A 25,735-nucleotide genomic window follows, 5' to 3' on the forward strand; every position below is an offset into this window, starting at 1 on the left:
CTCCTTGTTCACCTGATCTGAACCCCATTGAGAACCTGTGGTCCATCATCAAATGTACACCTCTCTGAACAGTGTCTGGGAGGCTGTGGTTGCTGCTGCACGCAATGTTGATGGTGAACAGATCAAAACACTGACAGAATCCATGGATGGCAGGCTTTTGAGTGTCCTTGCAAAGAAAGGTGGCTATATTGGTCACTGATTTGTTTTTGTTTTGTTTTTGAATGTCAGAAATGTATATTTGTGAATGTTGAGATGTTATATTGGTTTCACTGGTTAAAATAAATAATTGAAATGGGTATATATTTGTTTTTTGTTAAGTTGCCTAATAATTATGCACAGTAATAGTCACCTGCACACACAGATATCCCCCTAAAATAGCTATAACTAAAAACAAACTAAAAACTACTTCCAAAACTATTCAGCTTTGATATTAATGAGTTTTTTGGGTTCATTGAGAACATGGTTGTTGTTCAATAATAAAATTAATCCTCAAAAATACAACTTGCCTAATAATTCTGCACTCCCTGTATATGGCTTTGGCATTGCTTTTTGGTAATTAGAAGGCCGCTAAATGCTGCTGCGCACCACACTTGTATTATGCCCAGCAGTAAAGGGGTTAATTAGGTAGCATTTAGGGCGCTTGTAGGGTTAATTTTAGCTTTAGTGTAGAGACTAGCCTCCCACCTGACACATCACACCCCCTGATCCCTCCCAAACATCTCTCTTCACTCCCCCACCCTACAATTTTCCCCGCCATCTTAAGTACTGCCAGTACTAAAATAAAAGGCTTTTTTTTTTAAAAAAATATATATTCTGCCGTGTAGGATCCCCCTTTAGCCCCCAACCTCCCTGATCCCACCCAAACAGCTCTCTAAACCTCCCCCCTTTACCTATTTGCCGCCATCTTTGCCATACAATTAGCTTTTTGTATTAAAAAAAATAATTAAAAAAAACAATTTTTCTGTAGTGTAGCTGCTCCCCCTAAAAACCTACCCCCCACCCCCTCCCAGATCCCTTGGATAACATTTCCCCCTCTCCCTCCTTCCCTTTACACTTTGCAAGTCCCATAGTGTAGCGGTCCCATCTGCTCCCGCCATCGTGCGCACGCGCCAGTGCATGCAATTCCGCCCAACTCTGCAGGATATCCTCCAGCGAAGGGCCGCCCACCCGCCTCCCTGCAATACCACCGACCAACGATGGGCACCATCGCTGCAGTTGCAGAGAGGGCCACAGAGTGGCTCTCTCTGCATCGGTTGTTAAAAAAAGGGTATTGCACGATGCCTTAATATCGAGGCTTTGCTGCAATACCCTGAAAGCGGCTGGAAGCGATCAGAATCGCTTCAACCGCTTGAAATCCCTGAGGACATACAGGGTACGTCCTTGGACGTTAACGACTGTTTTTTTGTAGGACGTACGCTATACGTCCTTGGTCGTTAAGGGGTTAAAGTCCTTTACAATGGGGTGTGAATACTTAGGATATTTTGAGGTAAAATATCTTTTACATAGAGATGTTCAGGTGATATATTCTAGTCAGCTTTTTACAGCTATGCTGCATCAGTTTCAAGTGTTTCAGCATTTGGGTATCATGTAAGATGCTATTGATCTCTGGCGAAATTGCACTATTCTAAATGAAGGGGATCATAGAAACTTTTTGAGAGACTCAAGGTCACGAACAGGATGAAATTGGTGAGTCTTTAAATAAAATGGGACAACTTTATTCACCACTGTGATGTGATTCTACAACCTTGAGGGTCTGAGGGAAAGAGGTGAAACTTGATTCTGTATCCAAATGAAAACTATATCTTCAAATTACATTTCAGACACAAACCTTAGTGACTTACCCAAGGTATCAGGACAAGTGATCCTTTTACACTATGATTTTCATTTTCTGGCTTCAAAGCCTGAACCAAACATTCAGACACTAAGGTAAGCAGCTTATACTTAGACACAGCTCATCAGGTTTTAAGCCAAAGTGCATGAACTGCAAATGTTGAGGTTCTCATTGATATGTGTAATGGATTGACTGAAGCATCACAAAAAAATGACTTGCTGATTGGATAAAATTAAGCTTGTGCAAAATATTAGAGGCAAAAGATTTCTGTTTGAGCAACTCCATCAATGATTCCATACAGACATTAATAATTTTAGCTTTACAACTGATAGATATAAAGGGATGAAAGGAAGATAATATCCTCAAGAGAAAAACATAATTTATTTAAGAACTTACCTGATAAATTAATTTCTTTCAAATTGGCAATAGTCCATGAGCTAGTGATGTATGGGATATACAATTCTACCAGGAGGGGCAAAGTTTCCCAAACCTCAAAATGCCTATACATACACCCCTCACCACACCCACAATTCAGTTTAACGAATAGCCAAGTAGTGGGGTGATAGAAAAAGGAGTAAAAAGCATCAAAAAAAGGAACTGGAAATATAATTGTGCTTTATACATCTAGTATAATGATCTAGTAGAATGAACTGTGATTCTCTGAGGCAGGGCCTGACCCGACTCCAAATAAGCCTGATGAATCAAAAGCTTTAACCAGGATGCCAAGGAAATGGCAGAAGCTTTCTGACCTTTCCTAGGACCAGAAAAGACAACAAATAGACTAGAAGTCTTCCTGAAATTTTTAGTAGCTTCAACATAATATTTCAAAGCTCTTACAACATACAGAGAATGTAAGGATCTCTCCAAAGAATTCTTAAGATTAGGACACAAGGAGGGAACAACAATTTCCCTATTAATGTTGTTAGAATTCACAACTTTAGGTAAACATTTAAATGAAGTCCACAAAACTGCCTTATCCTGATGGAAAATCAGAAAAGGAGACTCACAAGAAAGAGCATATAATACGGAAACTCTTCTAGCAGAAGAGATAGCCAAAATGAACAACCCTTTCCAAGAAAGTAGTTTAATATCCAAAGAATGCATAGGCTCAAAAGGAGGAGCCTGTAACGCCTTCAAAACCAAATTAAGACTCCAAGGAGGAGAGATTGATTTAATAACAGGCTTGATACGTACCAAAGTCTGCACAAAACAGTGAGTATCAGGAAGCTTAGCAATCTTTCTGTGAAATAAAACAGAAAGAGCAGAGATATGTCCCTTCAAGGAACTTGCAGACAAACCTTTATCCAAACCATCCTGAAGAAACTGTAAAATTCTAAAAGAATGCCAGGAGAATTTATGAGAAGAACACCATGAAATATAAGTCTTGCAAACTCGATAATAAATCTTCCTAGAAACAGATTTACGAGCCTGTAACATAGTATCAATCACTGAGTCAGAGAAACCTCTATGACTAAGCACTAAGCGTTCAATTTCCATACCTTCAAATTTAACAATTTGAGATCCTGATGGAAAAACGTTCCTTGAGACAGAAGATCTGGTCTTAAAGGAAGTGGCCAAGGTTGGCAACTGGACATCCGGACAAGAACCGCATACCAAAACGTGTGAGGCCATGCTGGTGCTACCAGAAACACAAAAAATTGTTCCATGATTATCTTGGAGATCACTCTTGGAAGAAGAACTAGAGGCGGGAAGATATAAGAAGGTTGGTAAAACCAAGGAACTGCTAACGCATCCACGACTCCACCTGAGGATCCCGGGACCTGGACAAGTACCTGGGAAGTTTCTTGTTTAGATGGGAAGCCATCAGATCTATTTTGGAAGACCCCACATCTGAACAATCTGAAAAAACACATCTGGATGGAGAGACCACTCCCCCGGATGTAAAGTCAGACGGCTGAGATAATCCGCTTCCCAATTGTCTACACCTGGGATATGTACCACGGAAATTATACAAGAGCTAGATTCCGCCCAAGAATGTATCTGAGATACTTCTTTCATAGCTAGGGGACTGTGAGTCCCAACCTGATGATTGACATATGCCACAGTTGTGATATTGTCTGTCTGAAAACAAATGAATGGTTCTCTCTTCAACAGAGGCCAAACCTGAAGAGTCCTGAAAATAGCATGGCGTTCTAAAATATTGAATGGTAACCTCGCCTCTTGAGATTTCCAAACCCCTTGTGCTGTCAGAGATCTCCAGACAGCTCCCCAACCTGAAAGACTTGCATCTGTTGTGATTACAGTCCAGGTTGGACGAACAAAAGAGGCCCCTTGAACAATACGATGGTGATCTAACCACCAAGTCAGAGAGAGTCAAACATTGGGATTTAAGAATATTAATTGTGATATCTTTGTATAATCCCTGCACAATTGATTCAGCATACAAAGCTGAAGAGGTCTCATATGAAAACGAGCAAAGGGGATCACGTCCGATGCTGCAGTCATGAGACCTAAAACTTCCATGCACATAGCCCCTGAAGGGAATGATTGAGACTGAAGGTATCGACAAGCTGAAACCAATTTTATTCGTCTCTTGTCTGTTAGAGACAGAGTAATGGACACTGAATCTATCTGGAAACCTAAAAAGGTGACCCTTGTCTGAGGAATCAAGGAACTTTTTGGTAAATTGATCCTCCAACCATGTCTTTGAAGACACAACACTAGTTGATTTGTGTGAGATTCAGCAGAATGTAAAGACTGAGCTAGTACCAAGATATTGTCCAAATAAGGAAACACTGCAATACCCTGTTCTCTGATTACAGAGAGTAGGGCACCGAGAACCTTTGAAAAAATGCTTTGAGCTGTCGCTATGCCAAATGGAAAAGTGACAAATTGGTAATGCTCGTCTAGAAAAGAGAATCTCAGAAACCAATAGTGGTCTGAGTGAATCAGAATATGAAGATATGCATCCTGTAAGTCTATATTGGACTTATAATGACCTTGCTGAACAAAAGGCAGAATAGTCCTTATAGTCACCATTTTGAAAGTTGGTACTCTTACAAAACGATTCAAAATTTTCAGATCCAGAACTGGCCTGAATGAATTTTCTTTTATTTGGGACAATGAATAGATTTGAATAAAACCCCAGACCCTGTTCCTGAAACGGAACTATTATGATTACCTCTGAAAGCTCTAGATCTGAAAGCCTGTGCCTTCACTGGATTTGCCGGAACGTGTGAGAGAAAAATCTTCTCACAGGAGGTTTTACTCTGAAACCTATTCGATACCCTTGAGAGACAATACTCTGAATCCATTGATTTTGGACAGAATCTGCCCAAATGTTTTGGAAATTTTTTTTTTTTTTTTTTTTATATTAATATTTTTTATTGAGGCATAAAGAAAATACAATGAAAGCATAATTTGCTTAAAAAAAAAAAATGATAACCATAGTCAAGGAAAATAATAAATACCATGGCCGCTATGTACTGTATACATAAGTGAGTACATCACAATCATAACACTCAAGTGGCAAGGCACAAAGATTAGACTATAAACAGATATAACAAATGCTAGATAACTTAGTCCCATTTTTTTATTTTATAATTGTATAGAGAAGTTCCCCTCATATTTGCATATAATCTAACACATATTACCCCAGCTAAACTCAAGCAGCCTCTCTTGGACTGCTGAAACTATAGAAAGAAAAATATCTGGGGGCATGTAGGGGAAAAAGAGAAATATCTGTGAGGGTCACTTTTGGACCCACAGGACTGTAGTTGTACAAAATAAGACTTAGTAGAGAAAAGTGTCCCCTCATTTATACTGTACCGGCCACTCTTGGGCCGCTTGAAATCCAAGAAAATTAGAGAGGGGAAGTGAGGAAGAGAAAATTGGTGGGTTTCTTTTATAAGTTGAAAATTAAATTGAGAAGGAAACCATCATTACTAGGGTTTTAGGGAATGCATTTGGGGGAGGAATTAAAGTAAAACATCTTTACGCATACAAACATCATAGGGTTCCACAAGATAGGGAACGGTAAAAATATCTTGCATAAAAAGAATGCTATGTCAAAAGACAAGTATTTTAAGATACCCATTCGGGGGAGGGCTAACACCAAACATTATCACTAGGTACTGAGAGATGTGAAGGAAATATAATAAAAATATAATTATATGTAGCAATCTAGGGTCAGCAGATAGGTAATTATCAATACCAATATAATAGAATAAGTGACTTCTCATTGTCTAAGTGTGTACCAACTATTTTAGGGACAATGGTGAGAATAAGAATTCAGTAGAGTACACTGACCTATGTACAGACTAGTAGTAACCCATATTAGTAGTAGGGGTCCTCCATATAATATATTGGTGTGCTATCCCGGCCGCAGACAACACGCCATTGAAATAGGAACAGTTTGAACGACTCCTCAAGTATCTATACTTCCAATGCTTAAAAAGTCAGGAGCCTAATATGAGGCAGAATGTCGTATTCCATGTATATTCTATGTGAGGAATAAACTTAGACTGACTTTTTGTGTAGTTTCAAGATAGTTCAAAGCTTAAATAGGGCGCTGTGATGTACTTTATATCACTGGACCCAGGTAAGGGATTTAAATGAGATGGTGGGGATCTACTCACTAGTATATTATTGTTGGTCATAAGTGACTGTATTAAGCTAAATTATTACCTATATTGTCCCTTGTCGGTTAACTTTGTAATGTTTAAACCCATCTAGTCCTACTTATATAGAGATACTTAACCTATAATAAGGGTGTAGTGAGCGACTAACACTATAAATATGTATTAGTATACTTGACAAAATACAGCAAAGTTATCAATTCCAATTTCTCAGAAAGGACATAAAGGCTAGGAATTACATGCTCCTCCTAGTGAATCATTCTATCACATTTCATCCCTAGAGCATAACAAGTTTGGAATTGTGAACAGATAAGGTGGGTACAATAAGTGAATGAAATAATAAGGTTCATACCCCCAGCCTAATAGATATAACGATAGAACGTAGAAGTAGCGTCATTAAGTAGGCTAGCATCCCCTGACGGAACATAGCAATATGCAATATCTATAGATTAGACTAGGAATAATTTGGGTCAAACAGAAAATAAATTACAACATAAATATGACCCAAGGACAGCTTAGCTAGGTGAAAAAACATGTGGAATACATAACGTTCTAAAAAAAAAAAAAACTAAGACCAATAGATACAAATAGTGTATATGAATAAAGTACTTAGAGAGACAATAAACCCAAATTTTTTCTTTCATGATTCAGATAGAGAATACATTTTTAAACAATTTTCTAATTTACTTCTATTATCTAATTTGCTTCATTCTCTTGATATTATTTCCTGAAAAGCATATCTAGATAGGCTCAGTAGCTTCTGATTGGTGGCTGCACAAAGACGCCTCATGTGATTGGCTTGCCCGTGTGCATTGCTATTTCTTTAACAAAGGATATCTAAAGTATGAAGCAAATTAGATAATAGAAGTAAATTGGAATGTTGTTTGCAATTATATTCTCTACCAGAATCATGAATCCCAGGTAAGGGATTTAAATGAGATGGTGGGGATCTACTCACTAGTATATTATTGTTGGTCATAAGTGACTGTATTAAGCTAAATTATTACCTATATTGTCCCTTGTCGGTTAACTTTGTAATGTTTAAACCCATCTAGTCCTACTTATATAGAGATACTTAACCTATAATAAGGGTGTAGTGAGCGACTAACACTATAAATATGTATTAGTATACTTGACAAAATACAGCAAAGTTATCAATTCCAATTTCTCAGAAAGGACATAAAGGCTAGGAATTACATGCTCCTCCTAGTGAATCATTCTATCACATTTCATCCCTAGAGCATAACAAGTTTGGAATTGTGAACAGATAAGGTGGGTACAATAAGTGAATGAAATAATAAGGTTCATACCCCCAGCCTAATAGATATAACGATAGAACGTAGAAGTAGCGTCATTAAGTAGGCTAGCATCCCCTGACGGAACATAGCAATATGCAATATCTATAGATTAGACTAGGAATAATTTGGGTCAAACAGAAAATAAATTACAACATAAATATGACCCAAGGACAGCTTAGCTAGGTGAAAAAACATGTGGAATACATAACGTTCTAAAAAAAAAAAAAACTAAGACCAATAGATACAAATAGTGTATATGAATAAAGTACTTAGAGAGACAATAAACCCAAATTTTTTCTTTCATGATTCAGATAGAGAATACATTTTTAAACAATTTTCTAATTTACTTCTATTATCTAATTTGCTTCATTCTCTTGATATTATTTCCTGAAAAGCATATCTAGATAGGCTCAGTAGCTTCTGATTGGTGGCTGCACAAAGACGCCTCATGTGATTGGCTTGCCCGTGTGCATTGCTATTTCTTTAACAAAGGATATCTAAAGTATGAAGCAAATTAGATAATAGAAGTAAATTGGAATGTTGTTTGCAATTATATTCTCTACCAGAATCATGAAAGAAAAATTTTGGGTTTAATGTTCCTTTAACAGGGACAGTTTGAGCCATCCGTAGCTGCCATTCATATCTCCGACTAAAAGTCATCATATATATATATATATATATATATATAACAGCTTATTCGTTACACACGTACTGGTTCTCACAATGTCCTCATATAATGGTATCAGAAATTCACCCTGACTTCTCCAGCTCAGCTGTACCAATAATGAGATGAACTTTGAGTGTCAATCAGCCTACTCCGTGTCGGACGGCTTGGCGAGATCTCCCTCTGATGGGGAGTGCTGAGTGTGGGGGACCCTCGTTATGGCATCCCAGATCGGCAATGAGCTCTCCACTCATTTTTCTTTCAGCACCAATCGCAATCAAGGGTGGATGGATAGGCGGGAGCAGACTGGGGATTGCAACACTACTGTAGGTCCGTCTCTGCATCTCAGCATCGGCCGTAGGCACCTCTCTGATGTAAGCTGTCACCCAAGTTAGCGCAGAAAACACCTCCGTTTGCTTCTCATGTTCGGCTCTCATCGGCTGTTGTGGTATAGGTGGCTGCACATCGCGGGTCCAGGTTTCCGCAGCCCCATGGCCCTTCCATTGGGAGTCCAGGGTGGGTGAGGGTCTTTTATTAACTAGGCTTGCATCGTCCTTCTGGTGGCAGGAAGAAGTCTGTATATTAGACACATCTGGCTTTATAAATGCAAGCCCCGGTACATCTGTATGTGTGTAGCGGTTGTTACCAGCTTGTCTGTAGCATTCATGAGTCTTATTGCTGGGCAAGCTTGACCGGGGTGGTGTATTTTTGTAGTTATATACACATGGTGGGGCCACAGTAGCTGCAGGATTCAAGAGGATCTTACATAGTTCTGCTTCTAGACTCCGGTAGTGATCCCCTATAATCTGCACCATCTTGCCTTCCCACCTGTTTAGGGCCCCCATTTTGCAACGTTACTGGTATAACTCCCCTTCAAACACTCTTATCAGTATTCAGTATGTCCGATAGGAAGGTTCCCTTCTTTAGAATAGTACGCAGTCTATAAAAGACTGTTATACCCTGATGCACGGGGGGGGAGTTGAAATCTTATTCGAAGGCCGCCGCCTAAGATCTCAACGGACCTGATCTGGGTCCTACAGGTCATAAATTCTGCAAATGTAGTATGGTTCATTGCAGCTCTTCCCTGACTTGTCAAATATGAAATGGATGTCAGTAGATATTGCAGAACCGCTGCTTAAATCGGCGGATTGAGCAGATCACTATAGGAGCCACAGATATTGCGACCTTCTATGGCCGCTGCCTAGCCATGCCCCGTTAAGAAAATTTTTTAATCTGCCCCCACCAGCTGAGCTGCAATGACGGCTGCACCTTCATGCAGACTTGGGGGCTGGCTTTGGTTTCTTAAAAGGCTTGGATTTATTCCAACTTGAAGGTTTCCAATTGGAACCAGATTCTTTGGGGAAAGGATTGGCTTTCTGTTCCTTATTCTGTCGAAAAGAACGAAAACGATTAGAAGCTTTAGATTTACCCTTAGATCTTTTATCCTGAGGTAAAAAAACTCCCTTCCCCCCAGTGATAGTTGAAATAATTAAATCCAACTGAGAAACAATATAAATTGTTACCTTGGAAAGAAAGAGATAGTAATCTAGACTTAGATACCATGTCAGCATTCCAATATTTGAGCCACAAAGCTCTTCTAGCTAAAAAAGCTAAAGACATAGATTTAACATCAATATTGATGATATCAAAAATAGCATCACAGATAAAATGATTAGCATGTTGAAGCAAACAAACAATGCTAGACAAATCAGGATCTGTTTCCTGTTGCGTTAAGCTTTCCAACCAAAAACTTGATGCAGCTGTAACATCAGCCATGGATATAGCAGGCCTAAGAATGAAGCCAGAAAATATATAAGCTTTCCTTAGATAAGATTCAAGTTTCCTATCTAAAGGGTGCTTAAAAAAAGTACTATCTTCCATAGGAATAGTAGAACGTTTGGCAAGAGTAGAAAAAGCCCCATCAACTTTATGGATTTTTTCACAAAACTCCAACCTAACTGCTGGCAAAGGATACAACTTTTTAAACCTAGAAGAAGGAATAAAAGTAGTACCAGACCTATTCCATTCCTTTGAAATAATATCAGAAATAGCATCAGGAACTGTAAAAACCTCTAGAGTAACCACAGGAGGTTTATAAACAGAATTTAAACGTTTCCTCAATATCCAAAGTAATCAACACCTCTTAACAAGGAACAAATATACTCCATCTGAGATAAGCAGATTTGTCAGTGTCAATATCTGAGGTAGGATCTTCTGAACCAGATAGATCCTCATCAGAGGAGGATAATTCAGTATGTTGTTGGTCATTTGAAATTTCATCAACTTTATGAGAAGTTTTAAAAGACCTTTTACGTTTATTAGAAGGGGGAATAGCAGACAAAGCCTTCAGAATCGCATCAGCAATAAAATATTTTATATTCGCAGGGATATCATGTACATTAGATGTTGAAGGAACAACAGGTATTGTACTAGTACTGATGGATACATTCTCTGCATGTAAAAGCTTACTATGACGACTGTTACATACTACAGCTGGAGATATAATCTCTGCTAACTTACAATAGATACACTACAGGCAGCAGGGTTCCAACAGTGGTTACTGAGACAGGATCAGATTGAGACATCTTGCAAATGTAAGATAAAAAAACAACATATAAAGCAAAATTATCAATTTCCTTATATGGCAGTTTCAGGAATGGGAAAAAAATGCAAACAGCATAGCCCTCTGAGCATAAAAAAGGCAAGAGGCATATAGGAAGTGGGGTTTAAATAATTAAATTATTTGGTGCCAAGTATGACGAGCAACGCAAAATTAAATTTGTTGGCGCTAACAACATCCGGAAATTATGCAACTCACGTCATGGCAGACGCAACCTTGTGCAAGAAAACCTGGCATCAACTAAGACCCCAGAAATGACGAATTTGCGTCACCGAACGTACCTTTGCGCAAAAAAATTCTCACGCCAAGAACGACGCAATAAATATCAGCATTTTGCGACCTCACAAGCCTAATTCTGCCTGCGAAAATTAATGAAAAAGCAGTTAATTTGAAGCAAAGACTATACTCCAGGTAAGAAAAAATAACTTCCTAAATATGTTTTTCAATTTTGAAACTGATAGTCTGCAAAAGGAAATATACATAAACCTGACTCATGGCAAATATAAGTACAATACATATATTTAAAACTTTATATTAATACATAAAGTGCCAAACCATAGCTAAGTGTGTCTTAAATAACAATACGTACTTACCGAAAGACACCCATCCACATATAGCAGATGGGCAAACCAGTACTGAAAAAGTATCAGTAGAAGTAATGGAATATGAGAGTATATCGTCGATCTAAAAAGGGAGGTAGGAGATGAATGTCTACGACCGATAACAGAGAACCTATGAAAAGATCTCCCGTGAGGAAAACCATAGAACCAATAGGTGATACCCCCTTCACATCCCTCTGACAAACATTGTACTCTGAGATGAAGCGGGCTTCAAAATGCTGCAAAAATGCAAAATGCAGAAGAAAATCAAGCACAAACTTACTTCACCACCTCCATAGGAGGCAAAGTTTGTAAAACTGAATTGTGGGTGTGGTGAGGGGTGTATTTATAGGCATTTAAGGTTTGGGAAACTTTGCCCCTCCTGGTAGGATTGTATATCCCATACGTCACTAGCTCATGGACTCTTGCCAATTACATGAAAAAAAGCAGTATGTTTTGTCAAAACTGAGAAATCCACTGCTAGAGGTGCTACAAAATAATCTAACATAGACTTTAAGATGTGAGTAAACAATATTTTGACTAAATAATATATTCCAGGGTTGGTCTATTCCTCATTAATGAGGTCAGAGGTGGGGGGGGGGTGGACTGAGGCTACCTATATCCATCAAATCATTACTATAGTTTAAGATTCCACTATATCACACTTACCAATGGGGGCCCTCCCAAAAAAATGGTCCCTTGCTTGCGAACAATTATACTTTCGTCTGCCATAGCTGGTACGTATGCTCCTCCTGCTGTGCAAGATCCCATCACTACTGCAATCTACAACCAAATGAGAAATTCAATGAAAGTGTATTAAAAGGACTCTGGTTACTTTCACCAGGTATAATACACATATATTTGAGCACTGATAAATGCTCTAACAGTATTTTATTGTTGCACTAGTATGTTCTTCTAATAAATAATTTATCTCCTTCATGTGGTATTGTTCATTTTGAGCACTTTTACTCAGATATGATTTATTTTCTACATCAATCTTCACAATTACTGGGGGCATTTTTTCTCATTGTAATGACTCTAAATTAGGTTTAAATAAGTGACACCAAAATGTGTATATCGTATACCCTTCTGAGCAACGAAAACAAAACAATCAAGTTAAAAAACGATCTTCCAGATTTTGGACAAGATAAAAATATGGCAGAGTTTTTATTATTAGTTTTGTTTGCTTATTGTTGTTTATTCACAGGTCTAAGAAATTAATTACACTCTAACCAAAATACAAATAAGAAGGCTAAAGAAAAATTCCAAACAATTGGACACCTAAAAGCAAGAAGTGTAAAAGTAATTAAAATTCCCGGTTACCTGAGAAATTCCTTGTGAAGACATTCTTGCCTGGTTAAAGAAAATACGACCAAAATGATCCCGGTCAGGAAATACATCTGCTTGACGAGGTAGATTTGCTCCACCAGAATCCACTGGAAAACGAATGTTGTTCATTATCTTTTTGGTGGAGTTAGATATCTTCTACTCTAGAAAACCAAATCTAAAAATGTATATATTATTTATTTATAAATATGTAAGACAAGTGCAGTAGTGAGGTATTGATGAACCCTGAAATAAAAGCAGTGCACTTGCACAGCTCTCTGATGTTGCCGTCTTTTTGACAGCTGTACCTTGCAGTTAAAGGGACATGAAACCCAATTTTTTTCTTTCACGATTCAGATAGACCATGCAATTTTAAACAACTTTCTAATTTACTTCTATTATCTAATTTGCTTCATTCTCTTGATATCTTTTGCTGAAAATCATTTCTAGATAGGCTCAGTAGCTCCTGATTGGTGGCTGCACATAGATGCCTTGTGTGATTGGCTCACTCATGTGCATTGCTATTTATCCAACAAAGGATATGTAAAGAATGAAGCAAATTAGATAATATAAGTAAATTGGAATGTTGTTTAAAATTGTATTCTCTATCTGAATCATGAAAGAAAAAGTTTGGGTTTAATGTCCCTTTAAGTTCAGCTCATATAATAGAAAGCAGAAGCATTGCATTTTTGCAGGGGATTTTTTAACAATTTAAATTTTACATAAATATAAGCTCTAAAATGTAAGCACTACGTGTGAAGATACCGAGCTTCACTAACTGATACAGTATGTTAGGGGATAAAACAACTTTGAAGACAACTGCAGTCACAGGAGGAAAAACATTAATATGGTGAGTAGTAACCATTCTACTGTAGTTGTACTCAGCAGTTAAAATGTCCTTTTAATACTCTAAACATGAGTTCAAATGGGTTTTCTTCTAAGTCATTGTTTTTGCAAGGTTCTCTGAAACCAGCTTGATTCTTTTTTTGTTATACAGTGAAATTCTGGTAGCAAATGGCTTCTTATCTTGTTATTTTGCAAGAGGAAAGAGGTGAGTTTCATGGGCAGATGATGTGCAAATCTGTCTGTGTGTACAGGGTTGAGAGGCTACCTGGTGATTTCATCTGTGCTGATTTGCTGACTGACTGTAAACTCTGTGTGTCTCCCTATCTCCTCTCTGCTGTTAGATTGAGTATGCAGAACGTGGGCCTGATGATTAAGATTCTCCTGCTTGGAGATAAATTGTAATGCAGACTTCACAGGGGCAGAACTCACTGTCTCAAGAGAGACAAGCTCAGTGCAATATAGTACTGCATGATATCAGTGTTTTGTTGCACTTTGTGTTTTGAATTTTATATTACTTTACACTTCAAACTGGGTCATTTAAGTATTACAACATTTAAGTTTTGCATTTTCTATTTTAAAGTGAAGGTAATGTTTGACAAATCAGTGCCCAGTTTTTAATAATCCTATTAAAAACAGGGGGACTTTAATTCATCAAACTTTATATTTCACTTGTTTTGTTTAAATACTTACCTTTTAATCCTGACAGCTGCACCAGTGATTCCCCGGCCGTCGGAAGCCTCTTCATACGCCAGAAATGACGAATCCGGCTTCCTCCAATCACGGATTTCCCCCCGGGGGAATCATGGCCTGAGACAACGCCATGATTGAAGGAAGCCGGATTCGTCATTTTGGACCCGCAAAGAGGGCTTGTGACGGGCGGAGGAAGCGCTGCATCGGCTGTTAGGATTAAAAGATAAGTATTTGAACAAAATAAGTGAAATGTAAAGTTTGATGAATTGTGCCACTGCTTTTAATAGTATTATTAAAAAAACGGGCACTGATTCGTCAAACACTACCTTCACTTTAATACATTTAGATTTAGATCTAGCAGTGATTTTACAAATTCTGATTGTTTTGAAAGTTTCTGTTACTTTAACAAACTAAGATCATTCTTTGTATAAATCTTACATTGCATATTGTACTGTCTCTATTTTAAAATACAGAAAATGTGAAAGACAGGGGAGTTCCCAGGGTATGTCTGAAACTGTCTCACAAGTCTTGTGAAATGATGTAAGCATTTTTAAAAAAAGCTGGTCTCACTGAATTATCTCACTAGCTGTATGCAGGTGAAGTTTGCTAAAAATTTACAATACACTTCTTTAACTGACAGAAAAGTAATATATACAAAACTATATGCAAAAGCAAGTTAATTGTATTGAAAATTCAGTTTAATGTGTAATTAATGCAAGCTGAGCCTTTATATCAGCCTTAGGTCTTCTCCAGTTAAATTTTCACTCCCATGTGAAATTCTGTATCCCACAGGTCTTCACTACTTTCTATTGAAGGCATCTCTCATCTCGCTGGGATTTCCAGGTTCAACTCTTTTTCTTACAAAATTCAGTGAGTTCAGCCTCTGTGAAGTCTGCACTAATATTTCTCTCCAAACTAGATAATGTTTGATTACGTAGCCCATAGAAAGTAATGAAGCTTTCTGGGAAACTGAAGCTTTCAGTTTTTCAATTTTATTTTAAATTGAATAAATACAAAGTAATTTGTAAAAGATACACATATACAAAGTATGATCTTAATTTGATAAAGTTACACAGAAACTGTGAAAGCATAATCAGAATTTGTCAAATTCTAATCCTAAATACACTGCTGTATATATACACAACATAAAATACAAAATAGAAAGTGTGAAGTAAAAATGTTATAAAGTAAAGTCTAAAGTAATATAAAATGCAAAGCACAAACTGTAAATGCATCAGAACTGTCCTGTCATGCAGTGCTATATTGAAAAGGGCTTGTCTCTGCTTCACATACAGAAATGCAGGGAACTCCCCTTTGAGAAGTATAGAAAAATCTGCATTTTAAGAATCTCACTAGAGATCTCGCAGTGCTGGAAGATCATTTTAGATCATTTAACCTCAGCGCTGAGCATTCGATCATCAGGCCCCATGTATCTGAAGCTAAGTACTGTATACAATGCATTCATTTTAGACTTATTAAAAATTGTTTACTGTCTCATTATTATCACTAATAGCATGATGGGTTTAGACCACTGATTTTCAAACCTGTCCTCGGGCCTCCCCATCAGGCAACATTTTCAGGATTACCTTGGGTGAGAGCAGGTAAAATAATCAGGTTTAGTAATTAGTTGATTATGTCACCTGTGCTCCAGTTTAGATATCCTGTGGCCTGTTAGGGAGGCTGAGGAAGGTTTGAAAACCAGTGGTTTAGATTGAAGTGCTTCAATATTGTAACCGATATAACTTACTTATTGTTGTGAAATAAATATAACTGTTTTTTCTATTAAATTTTCTTTCAATATTCAGAAAGAGCATGTGATTTTAAACAACTTTCCAAATTACTCCTATTATCAAATCTGGTAAACCAATGAAAAAATAGATTTATGTGCAGCCACTAATCAGCAGCTAACTCCCAGTAATGCATTGCTGCTCATGAGCCTACCTAGGCATGATTTTCATCTAAGGATACCAAGAGAATGAAGCAAATTACATAATAGAAGTAAATTAGAAAGCTGTTTAAAATCACTTTCTGTCTGAAGCATGAAATAAAAATTTTGGGTTTCATGTCCCTTTAAAACAGGATAATCTGTCTGCAAATAGTAAAATGATCATAATTTGCAAGGAGTTTTTATTATCATCAAATAATTGCATATGTTTTACTATTTTACTATAATCACCAATTAATTACTGCTTTATTTTAGGCTAGATTGTTGTCTCATAGAAATAAATTGTGTAACTAGAGAACCCCCTTTTGGTCTTGTAACTATAACAAGTGAAAATGACATTTTGTCTAAAATAATGTTGTACATCAGTATAGTGGTTTACAAAACATAGATTCTATTAAAAACTACGTTACCATATAATTTCCCACATGTTAATGGATGAGCAACTCATTTGTGCTGCCAATAAGCAAAACTGTGGCACAATTCTGTCCTTAAATAAATGAGAGCAGTACCCTTTTCTCCTCTCTAGTATCTTCCTATGTAGATATTTTGCAGCTCACCTAAGTATACACAAGGCAGATGATTTTGCATTGCAATCTCTTGTGCCCTGAGATGTTTCTTCACTGTTACTGGGTAGTAGGAACCGCCTTTCACAGTAGCATCGTTGGCCACAATCAGACATTCCACCCTAAAAAGAAGATATAGGTAGTGGTCTTTGATAAAGTATCATACTAATTATGTTATCAGCAGATACATAATATATCCCCCCCCCGGTTAGCACTTTATAAAATTATATGCTGTTAGATAGGAGGAAATACAGATATAGTACAACAATGATGAACATTTATTGAGGAATGGTTAAGGTCGTCGCCTTACTTAGAGCGTGATTATCATAAACTAGCTCGCATGGAGAGAAATCTTACATTGTTTTTAGCATTATATTGTTGTGTATCTCCTTCACATCCAGAACCCTGCACAGTAAGATAAAAAGATCTCAGGCTAAAATCTGCTGTTGCTAAAGTTCTTCGAGGGAAATCACAGTACTGACAAGACTTCTTAGACAATCTCACCAGAGGAGGTAGCTTTAGAGTATCGGCCATTTAGTAAAAGCTTTGAAAGAAGCAAGAAAATTCATATCTGCCCTAGCCACTAATGGAACTCAGGGCTTTTTTGTAAAGCAATAAACCAAGCTTTGCTATTTCTAAACGAATCTCCTTGGTCTTATTTAATATTTGTGAAGATGCTTCTTGCCTTTCCCCTTGTTATCAGTTGGTTTAAAGGCACATTTAATCATCTACCCAAATACTAAACCTTATTTTAATTTCTTCAAGCTTCTAATTCAAACTACCTTTATTACTGATATTTTTTTGGTCATAATGTAAGAATTTTTATCCGGGACACTGCAATGTTTGACAATCATTAGCTTCCAACCATCTTAAAGGGATAGTCTACACCTTAGTCATCTTAATGTCCTACTTTAGATTAATCTGCAAATATCCTCCTGCACTCTTTCTATATCATGCAGCAGTAACAGTAAAAAAGGTTATTTTAAAATTAATATTCTTTCTGGTCACTTTGAAATGGCTGCAAAGCTCTGCCCACTGATGACATCAAAATCTGGGCTGCACCTATGCACTCTGCTAAATAGCATTAACAGTTTCTTTAATCCATTTAGTGAGCCTTTTGTGATAAGATGCCATATGCAGCCCAGATCATGATGTCATCAGTAGGCGGAGCTTGGCAGCCGATTTAAAGTGGCCAGAAACAATATTGATTTTAAAATAAAAGTTTTACCATTCCTGCTGCATGATATAGAAAAGGTTCAGCTTAATCTAAGGTACAACTTTAATATGACCAAGGTGAAGGCGGTCCCTTTAACACTTGTAACTACACATATAAGCAAAAGCTTTTTCTTGATATCAGATACACTAACATCACTTGCAGCATTTTTAAAAACAAACCCAGTGGAGGCTACACCAACATACAATGCCTATAGTAGCTGACAGTGTGCATGTGTTTTGCATGAATCACACTAACTGACTTAACGTTCATGATCATGCGGTATTGGTCTCTCAAGAATCAAAAATTACTGAGCATGCTCTGTATAATGAATGAGTGCTAAAACCTAAAGTGTTATAGTTATGTATGGGCAAATTAGTACTAGCTCTAGAGTAGCATACAGGGTGGAGTCATCTCACTTAATCTATTAACCCACTTATCTGCCAAAAATAGCTGCAAGATAATATTATGTTAAACAATGTAGTCAACTCTAGCAGGAAAAGTGTTAAAATATTTACCTTAACCTGTGTGTTTATTACACTAGACTAATTAATGACAAATGACAGAGGGTAAAAAAATAAGGAAGGAGCAGTACATTAGCATGGGCCCATGGCAATCGAAAATTGCACACATATTACATAAATATACTGTTTCTGTGTCAACGGAATGATTGAAACAAAACATATTTCAATTGCAACAGCCAAGGTTTCTATAGTAAATACAACTTGCATAAAGGAGCAGCTATTTTATTTAACTTCTGCACCAGATGTGCTAATGTCACATCTAGATACACTCTACATCAGTGATTTTTAACCTTTTTTTGCCGTGGCACACTTTTTTACATTAAAAAATCCTGTGGCACACCACCATCCCAAAATTTTAAAAAAATCACACATTGTAGCCTAATACAGCATATATATATACACATACACACAAACACACACATACTGTATGTATTGTGCTGTTATGCCATGCCTCCTACAAACTACCCCTGCACTGGGAGTAAAAAACAAGCAAAGTTTAAAAAATATGTCACACTGTTGTCAGTCTGCCATGGCACACCTGAGGAGCTCTCACGGCACACTAGTGTGCCACGGCACACTGGTTGAAAAACACTGCTCTACATAGCAGACTTGGGGACACTTCTCTGCTAGTACTTTTGCACAGGCACATAAATTATCTCACCCTGAAATCCGTCCAATGCCAGTAATGATACCTCCAGCTGGTACTTCCTCTTTACCGTACAACTGATAACCAGCAAACTGAGAAAACTCCAGGAAAGCAGATCTAAAAAGATAACATTATTGATATCTGAAGTATTATACCAAGTTTGATGACACTTCATGTCAAAATAAAGATTTCCAGCTCCTAACCCGCTATCAAGTCTTTAGAGTATTAAAGTATACAACAAAACAGTATTATTTGTAGTGGCAATTAAATGGCTGGTATTTTTGGTACTGTTCTGTATATCCTCACTGCCTTAAAGGGACATTGTACACTAGATTTTTCTTTGCATAAATATTTTGTAGATTATCCATTTATATAGCCCATCTGGGAGTGCTTTTGAAACAATGTGTAGTTTTGATTATTTTTTTAATAACATTGTGCTGATTTTCATATGCAGGGAAGGGGGAGTGTTTGCTCTTCCTGCTTTCTCAGCCCTTTTCAGTGGGTGTCCCAGTCTAACCTCATCAACAGTGCTAAACTGGGAACTTCTTAGTAAGTTTTTAAAAGGTTTTAATATTGGATTTTTAGATCCGTATCTGTGCATATTATTCTTTATAGTAGTGTCTATTACATGCAGTTATATGAAAATTGGTGTATACTGTCCCTTTAACCTTTGCATTGTTTTTAGAGACGTTGCTGAGAAGATGGCTGGCATTTGATGTGACAGAGGTTCACCCAAAACAAGTTAAAGGGACAGTCAAGTCCCAAAAAACTTTCATGATTTAAATAGGGCATGCAATTTTAAACAACTTCCCAATTTACTTTTATCACCAATTTTGCTTTGTTCTCTTGGTATTCTTAGTTCAAAGCTAAAACTAGGAGGTTCATATGCTAATTTCTTAGACCTTGAAGACTGCCTCTAATCTGAATACATTTTGACCACTAGAGGGCATTAGTTCACATGTTTCATATAGATAACATTGAGCTCATGCACGTAAAGTGACCTAGGAGTGAGCACTGATTGGCTAAACTGCATGTCTGTCAAAAGAACTGAAATAAGGAGGCAGTCAGCAGAAGCTTAGATACAAGATAATAACAGAGGTAAAAAACATAATTTATGTAAGAACTTATCTGATAAATTCATTTATTTCATATTAGCAAGAGTCCATGAGCTAGTGACGTATGGGATATACATTCCTACCAGGAGGGGCAAAGTTTCCCAAACCTCAAAATGCCTATAAATACACCCCTCACCACACCCACAATTCAGTTTAACGAATAGCCAAGAAGTGGGGTGATAAGAAAGGAGCGAAAGCATCAAAAAAATAAGGAATTGGAATAATTGTGCTTTATACAAAAAAATCATAACCACCACAAAAAAGGGTGGGCCTCATGGACTCTTGCTAATATGAAAGAAATGAATTTATCAGGTAAGTTCTTACATAAATTATGTTTTCTTTCATGTAATTAGCAAGAGTCCATGAGCTAGTGACGTATGGGATAGCAAATACCCAAGATGTGGAACTTCCACGCAAGAGTCACTAGAGAGGGAGGGATAAAATAAAGACAGCCAATTCCGCTGAAAAAATAAATCCACTACCCAAATCAAAAAAGTTTCAATTTTTATAATGAAAAAAACTGAAATCATAAGCAGAAGAATCAAACTGAAACAGCTGCCTGAAGCCATGGGAGGCAAAGTTTGTAAAACTGAATTGTGGGTGTGTTGAGGCGTGTATTTATAGGCATTTTGAGGTTTGGGAAACTTTGCCCCTCCTGGTAGGAATGTATATCCCATACGTCACTAGCTCATGGACTCTTGCTAATTACATGAAAGAAAGTATATTAATATAACTGTGTTGGTTGTGCAAAACTGGGGAATGGGTAATAAAGGGATTATCTTTCTTTTTAAACAACAAAAATTCTGGTGTTGACTGTCCCTTTAACAATAATCCATTTTATCTATCTTTTTAATTGAGCACTTGGTGTGATTTCTTTCTTTTTATCTGATTTTAATATGATGCATGTTGAGATGTGTATAAATGTAACAAGATGTAACAGTTCTTCAGTTACCCGTCTCCTTATAATGCTGATTTTGAAAACTGACTTCAAAAGACACTCTGTTATGATTACAGTTTTAAAGGGACTTTAAACACTAAATACATTTTGAAAGCATAGTATTAAGATTATTCCCTGTCTCCCTCTAGTCACGGCTGCTGCCATGTAGATATCTAGATTTCATTGTATCCCAGTGCTGACCTGTGTTTGGACATATGCAGCAACTCTCCAGTGAAGCCTAAGTTCCAAAATGGTGGCATATATGGTGAAATATATTTGATGTCCCTTTAAGGCTTGGCATGTTACTATGAACCATCCAGAAAATTAAAGGGACATTCCGGTCAAAATTTAAATGTACATAGCTATATTACATCTTTATATAGAAACATATTTGTAATATACATATACTCCTAATTCTACTAGTAGATTTTAGTTGTTTGACGCATTTTGTAACTGCCAAGCGAAATAACCAGTTTTGGGGTTTTTTTTGTTATTGTTAAGAGTAAATTCATACCCTGGATCTATGAGTCTGTCGATCCGCTCCCTGGGTAAAAGTTTTCCTCTTGACGTATGGAGTGTCCTGGCCTTTTCCCCCCCGCCTATAAGACACAAGATCAGTTAGAAGTGTAGGCACTTGATAAACATTGATATGTAGTATGTATGTGTCTGGAATATGCGATTGATAGTTATGTAAAATTTATGACTAAAATAAATATTTAATATTAGTATACATCCTAAAACAAACACGTCTACCCTTACCCAGGCGGATTTGTTCTGCTCGATCCTTGAGTTCCGTTACAAGCGCTTTCATTTTTTCATAACTTTCCTATTGGCAAAAAAATATTTTAAAAACTATTAATTAAATGGACATAAAGATCTAATTTGAAATGCAGTGGGTGCAATTCAGGTTTGGTTAGGAGCACTTTTGCCACATACTGAATTTTGCAAAAAGATTTTTAAGAAAGAAAAAAAAGTGAATGTTTTAGGAACAACTTTTATCATACACGCAACCCACACCAACACAGGTAAGTTATCTGCATGAAAAGGGATACTGAACCCAATTTTTTTCTTTCGTGATTCAGATAGAGCATGCGATTTTAAGCAACTTTCTAATTTACTCCTATTATCAAATTTTCTTCATTCTCTTGGTATCTTTATTTGAAATGCAAGAATGTAAGTTTAGATGCCGGCCCATTTTTGGTGAACAAACTGGGTTGTTCTTGCTGATTGGTGGATAAATTCATCCACTAATAAAAAAGTGCTGTCCAGAGTTATGAACCAAAAAAAAAAAAAAAAAAAAAAAAAAAAAAGCTTAGATGCATTCTTTTTCAAATAAAGATAGCAAGAGAACGAAGAAAAATTGATAAAAGAAGTAAATTAGAAAGTTGCTTAAAATTGCATGCTCTATCTGAATCACGAAAGAATAAATTTGGGTTCAGTGTCCCTTTAAGTGTCGGTAGTGATGTGCTTTATGATATTAATGAGGCTCAAAGCATGTGCAGGTAAAAATACGAAAACAGCCTACTACCCTTTAAGTAGTGGGCTTCATACTCAATAAGATTTATTGCAGAAACCATTTGCAAAAATGCTACTTAATCATTTGAAATGCACTGCAATTCACTTCAAGTTCATTAGTTACATACCTTTACTGCTGCAGTTCTATGCACTAGAATAGTATGAAAACTTATCTACACTTCAACTATTGCAATATCCAAGGGTTTGTAAAAAAAAAAAAAAAAGTTTAAATGTCTTAGCCAACATGCTTTTTCCCCCAGTCATGCTTCAAGTGCAGGAAGCAAATATACAGTATGTGTTTGATATCTATAATGAAGCTTTGGAACAACTAATGGTGCACCAGCGGCCTATAACCGCATCCAAGGCTGAAAGTATTTTGATAGGGGGGGGGGCGTTTCTTAGTGTTTACAAATTGTCTAAACTCATATTAATGCATACAACTGACATATGTTTCATGCCTCTATTCTGAGGTCGAATTTGGACATATAGCTGGCATAAAGGTGGCTACTGGGACATGTATCTGATTCTGATCTGAGGCTCCCACAGACTTCTGGCTGGTGTATTGGAAGCTAAAGTGACATGTATCTGATCTGAGGCTCACACAGGAATTTGGCTGATATAATAGGAGGAGCAGGGACATGTATCTGATCTGAGGCTCACGCAGGAATTTGGCTGATATAATAGGAGCAGCAGGGACATGTACCTGATCTGAGGCTCATGCAGGCTTCTGGCAGATGTAATGGAAGCTAGAGACATTTATCTGATTTGAAACTCACACATGCTTCTGGTTGGCATAATGGGAACTGCAGGGATATGTATCTGATCTGGGGCCTTACATAATCTCCTGGCTGGTATGATGGGAGATTCAAGGACATGTAGCTGATCTCATGCCTCACACAAACTTCAAGCTGGTATAATGATAGCTACATGGATCTAATCAAAGGTCTCATTTGGGCATATAAGGTAGCATAATGATGCTCCAGAGGGACATGTGTCTGATCTGAGTTTTCACCATATAGTATTATGTATCAGGGGCCCAAAAAAGTTACTGCACAAGATCCCAATATCCAATAGTTCCACCACTGATACATCATGTGTGTTAGATTATACACCATGTTATGAATTGCTTGATTAGATAAAAGTAGTCTTCCAAATAACCCCATTTGTCAACCAATAAACCTCCCACCTGTCTAATCAAAGTTCCTTTATTTTGAGTCAGTAATGGGTAATACTATTTTACACTGCTGGAGCAGGGATGTGTGTTTTAATATAGCAATAAAGCAGGACGTGTTAAAAGGACAGTCTAGTCAAAATTAAACTTTCATTATTCAGACAGGAATTGTAATTTTGTTCAACTTTCCAATTTACTTTTATCATCAAATTTGCTTTGTTCTCTTGGTATTCTTAGTTGAAACTAAACCTAGGTAGGCTCATATGCTAATTTCTAAGCCCTTGAAGGTTGCCTCTCATCACATGCTTTTTTAATTGCTTTTCACAACAAGAGACTGTTGGTTCATGTGGGCCATATAGATAACACTGTGTTCAGGCACGGGGAGTTATTTAAGAGTTAGCAAAAAACAATACTAAATGCAAGTCAATAGATAATAAATACAAAGTCATGAGATCAGGGGGCTGTCAGAAGATGCCTAGATATAAGGTAATCAAAGAGGTAAAAAGTATATTAATATAACTGTTTTGGTTATGCAAACCTGGGGAATGGGTAATAAAGGGATTATGTATATTTTAAAACAATAAAAATTATATTGTAGACTGTCCATTTAAGCATTTAACACCAGAAGTTTCATGTATTCCAATTTGAACAACATTAAATACAGAAATATCCTATAAAGTGTTTTTTTAATAACTGGTCGCTTTATAATAACTTTATTCATCAATGTAGAAAAAAAAATAGCACAAATATTTACAATATTAATATTGTTAGATATTTTATATATAAAAGGGGTCATGATCATTGATTCAAATATGTCTGGTGAGACGAAATGACACAAGGACAATTTAACCTTCTTGCTGCCAAGAGTTGCAAGGCATTTGCTAGACAACGTTGTAGAACAAGAAATACCCCCTTTTATATCAAACACAGTCAGGCAGGATAAACCTCCAGGTGTGCTGTGTTTGACCCTGACAGCGGTGGCCAGGCCTACCTGGTAACCAGGGGAGTTAGAATCAGGTCTGGAGCCGATAGCGGCCACTTTGTCGCCGTGGTAGAGGCGGCGGAGAGAAGCCACGGAGCAGCCTCTGAGTCGAGGCCACATTGTGTGCAGCATGTTTGCGGGGCTCTGTTACTTTGGGGTACCGAAGTGTGCACAAGTGCAGCCCCTACTCCCAGCTGGAGGAAGTCACCGGGAAGACAGCCACAAGCTCACAGGAAAAGCACGTCTCCCTGTCACATGGCTTCTCCGTGATTGGCTATTAAACCATAACACACCCACTCTGACGACCAATCACACTGCAGCGTTTATTTTATGCACAGTCGGTCATAAATAAATTCGTATTATTACTGTTTATATATTTCATTTTACCTCTTTTTTTAATTACAAATAACGTGTTACTTTTTGTTATTAATCACTTTAAAAGCTGGATTTTGAAATTTACCAGAATACATAAACAAGTGTTACAATTATTTATATGGAAAACATCGCCCCATCGTAAACGATGTTTTTTATTTCTAGTCTTCACAATCACGGATATCATGCCAGATGTCCCTTACAACAATACTGGGTGCCTAGAAAGTGACCTTGGTAAAGCAGGAGATGGGGTTGTGCCCAGAATTCTGTTCAAACTCCA

At 37.1% G+C, this 25,735-nt stretch overlaps 1 protein-coding gene across 1 annotated transcript in view; it reads right to left on the bottom strand.

The window, feature by feature from the left end:
* The window catches only part of MCCC2 (methylcrotonyl-CoA carboxylase subunit 2), a 248,697-nt gene extending 223,375 nt beyond the window's left edge, over positions 1-25,322 (bottom strand). Inside the window, exons 1-7 of the mRNA XM_053701441.1 lie at positions 25,093-25,322; positions 22,175-22,241; positions 21,930-22,014; positions 19,379-19,480; positions 16,975-17,102; positions 12,934-13,046; positions 12,280-12,393 (exon numbers count right to left, since the gene is read on the bottom strand). Coding sequence (XP_053557416.1) covers positions 12,280-12,393; positions 12,934-13,046; positions 16,975-17,102; positions 19,379-19,480; positions 21,930-22,014; positions 22,175-22,241; positions 25,093-25,215 — 732 coding nt within the window. The 5' untranslated portion in view covers positions 25,216-25,322. The remainder of the gene's footprint in view (positions 1-12,279; positions 12,394-12,933; positions 13,047-16,974; positions 17,103-19,378; positions 19,481-21,929; positions 22,015-22,174; positions 22,242-25,092) is intronic.
* Positions 25,323-25,735: the final 413 nt, after the last annotated feature.

This window comes from Bombina bombina, chromosome 2 (assembly GCF_027579735.1).
Source record: "Bombina bombina isolate aBomBom1 chromosome 2, aBomBom1.pri, whole genome shotgun sequence".
Classification (NCBI taxonomy): Eukaryota; Metazoa; Chordata; class Amphibia; order Anura; family Bombinatoridae; genus Bombina; species Bombina bombina.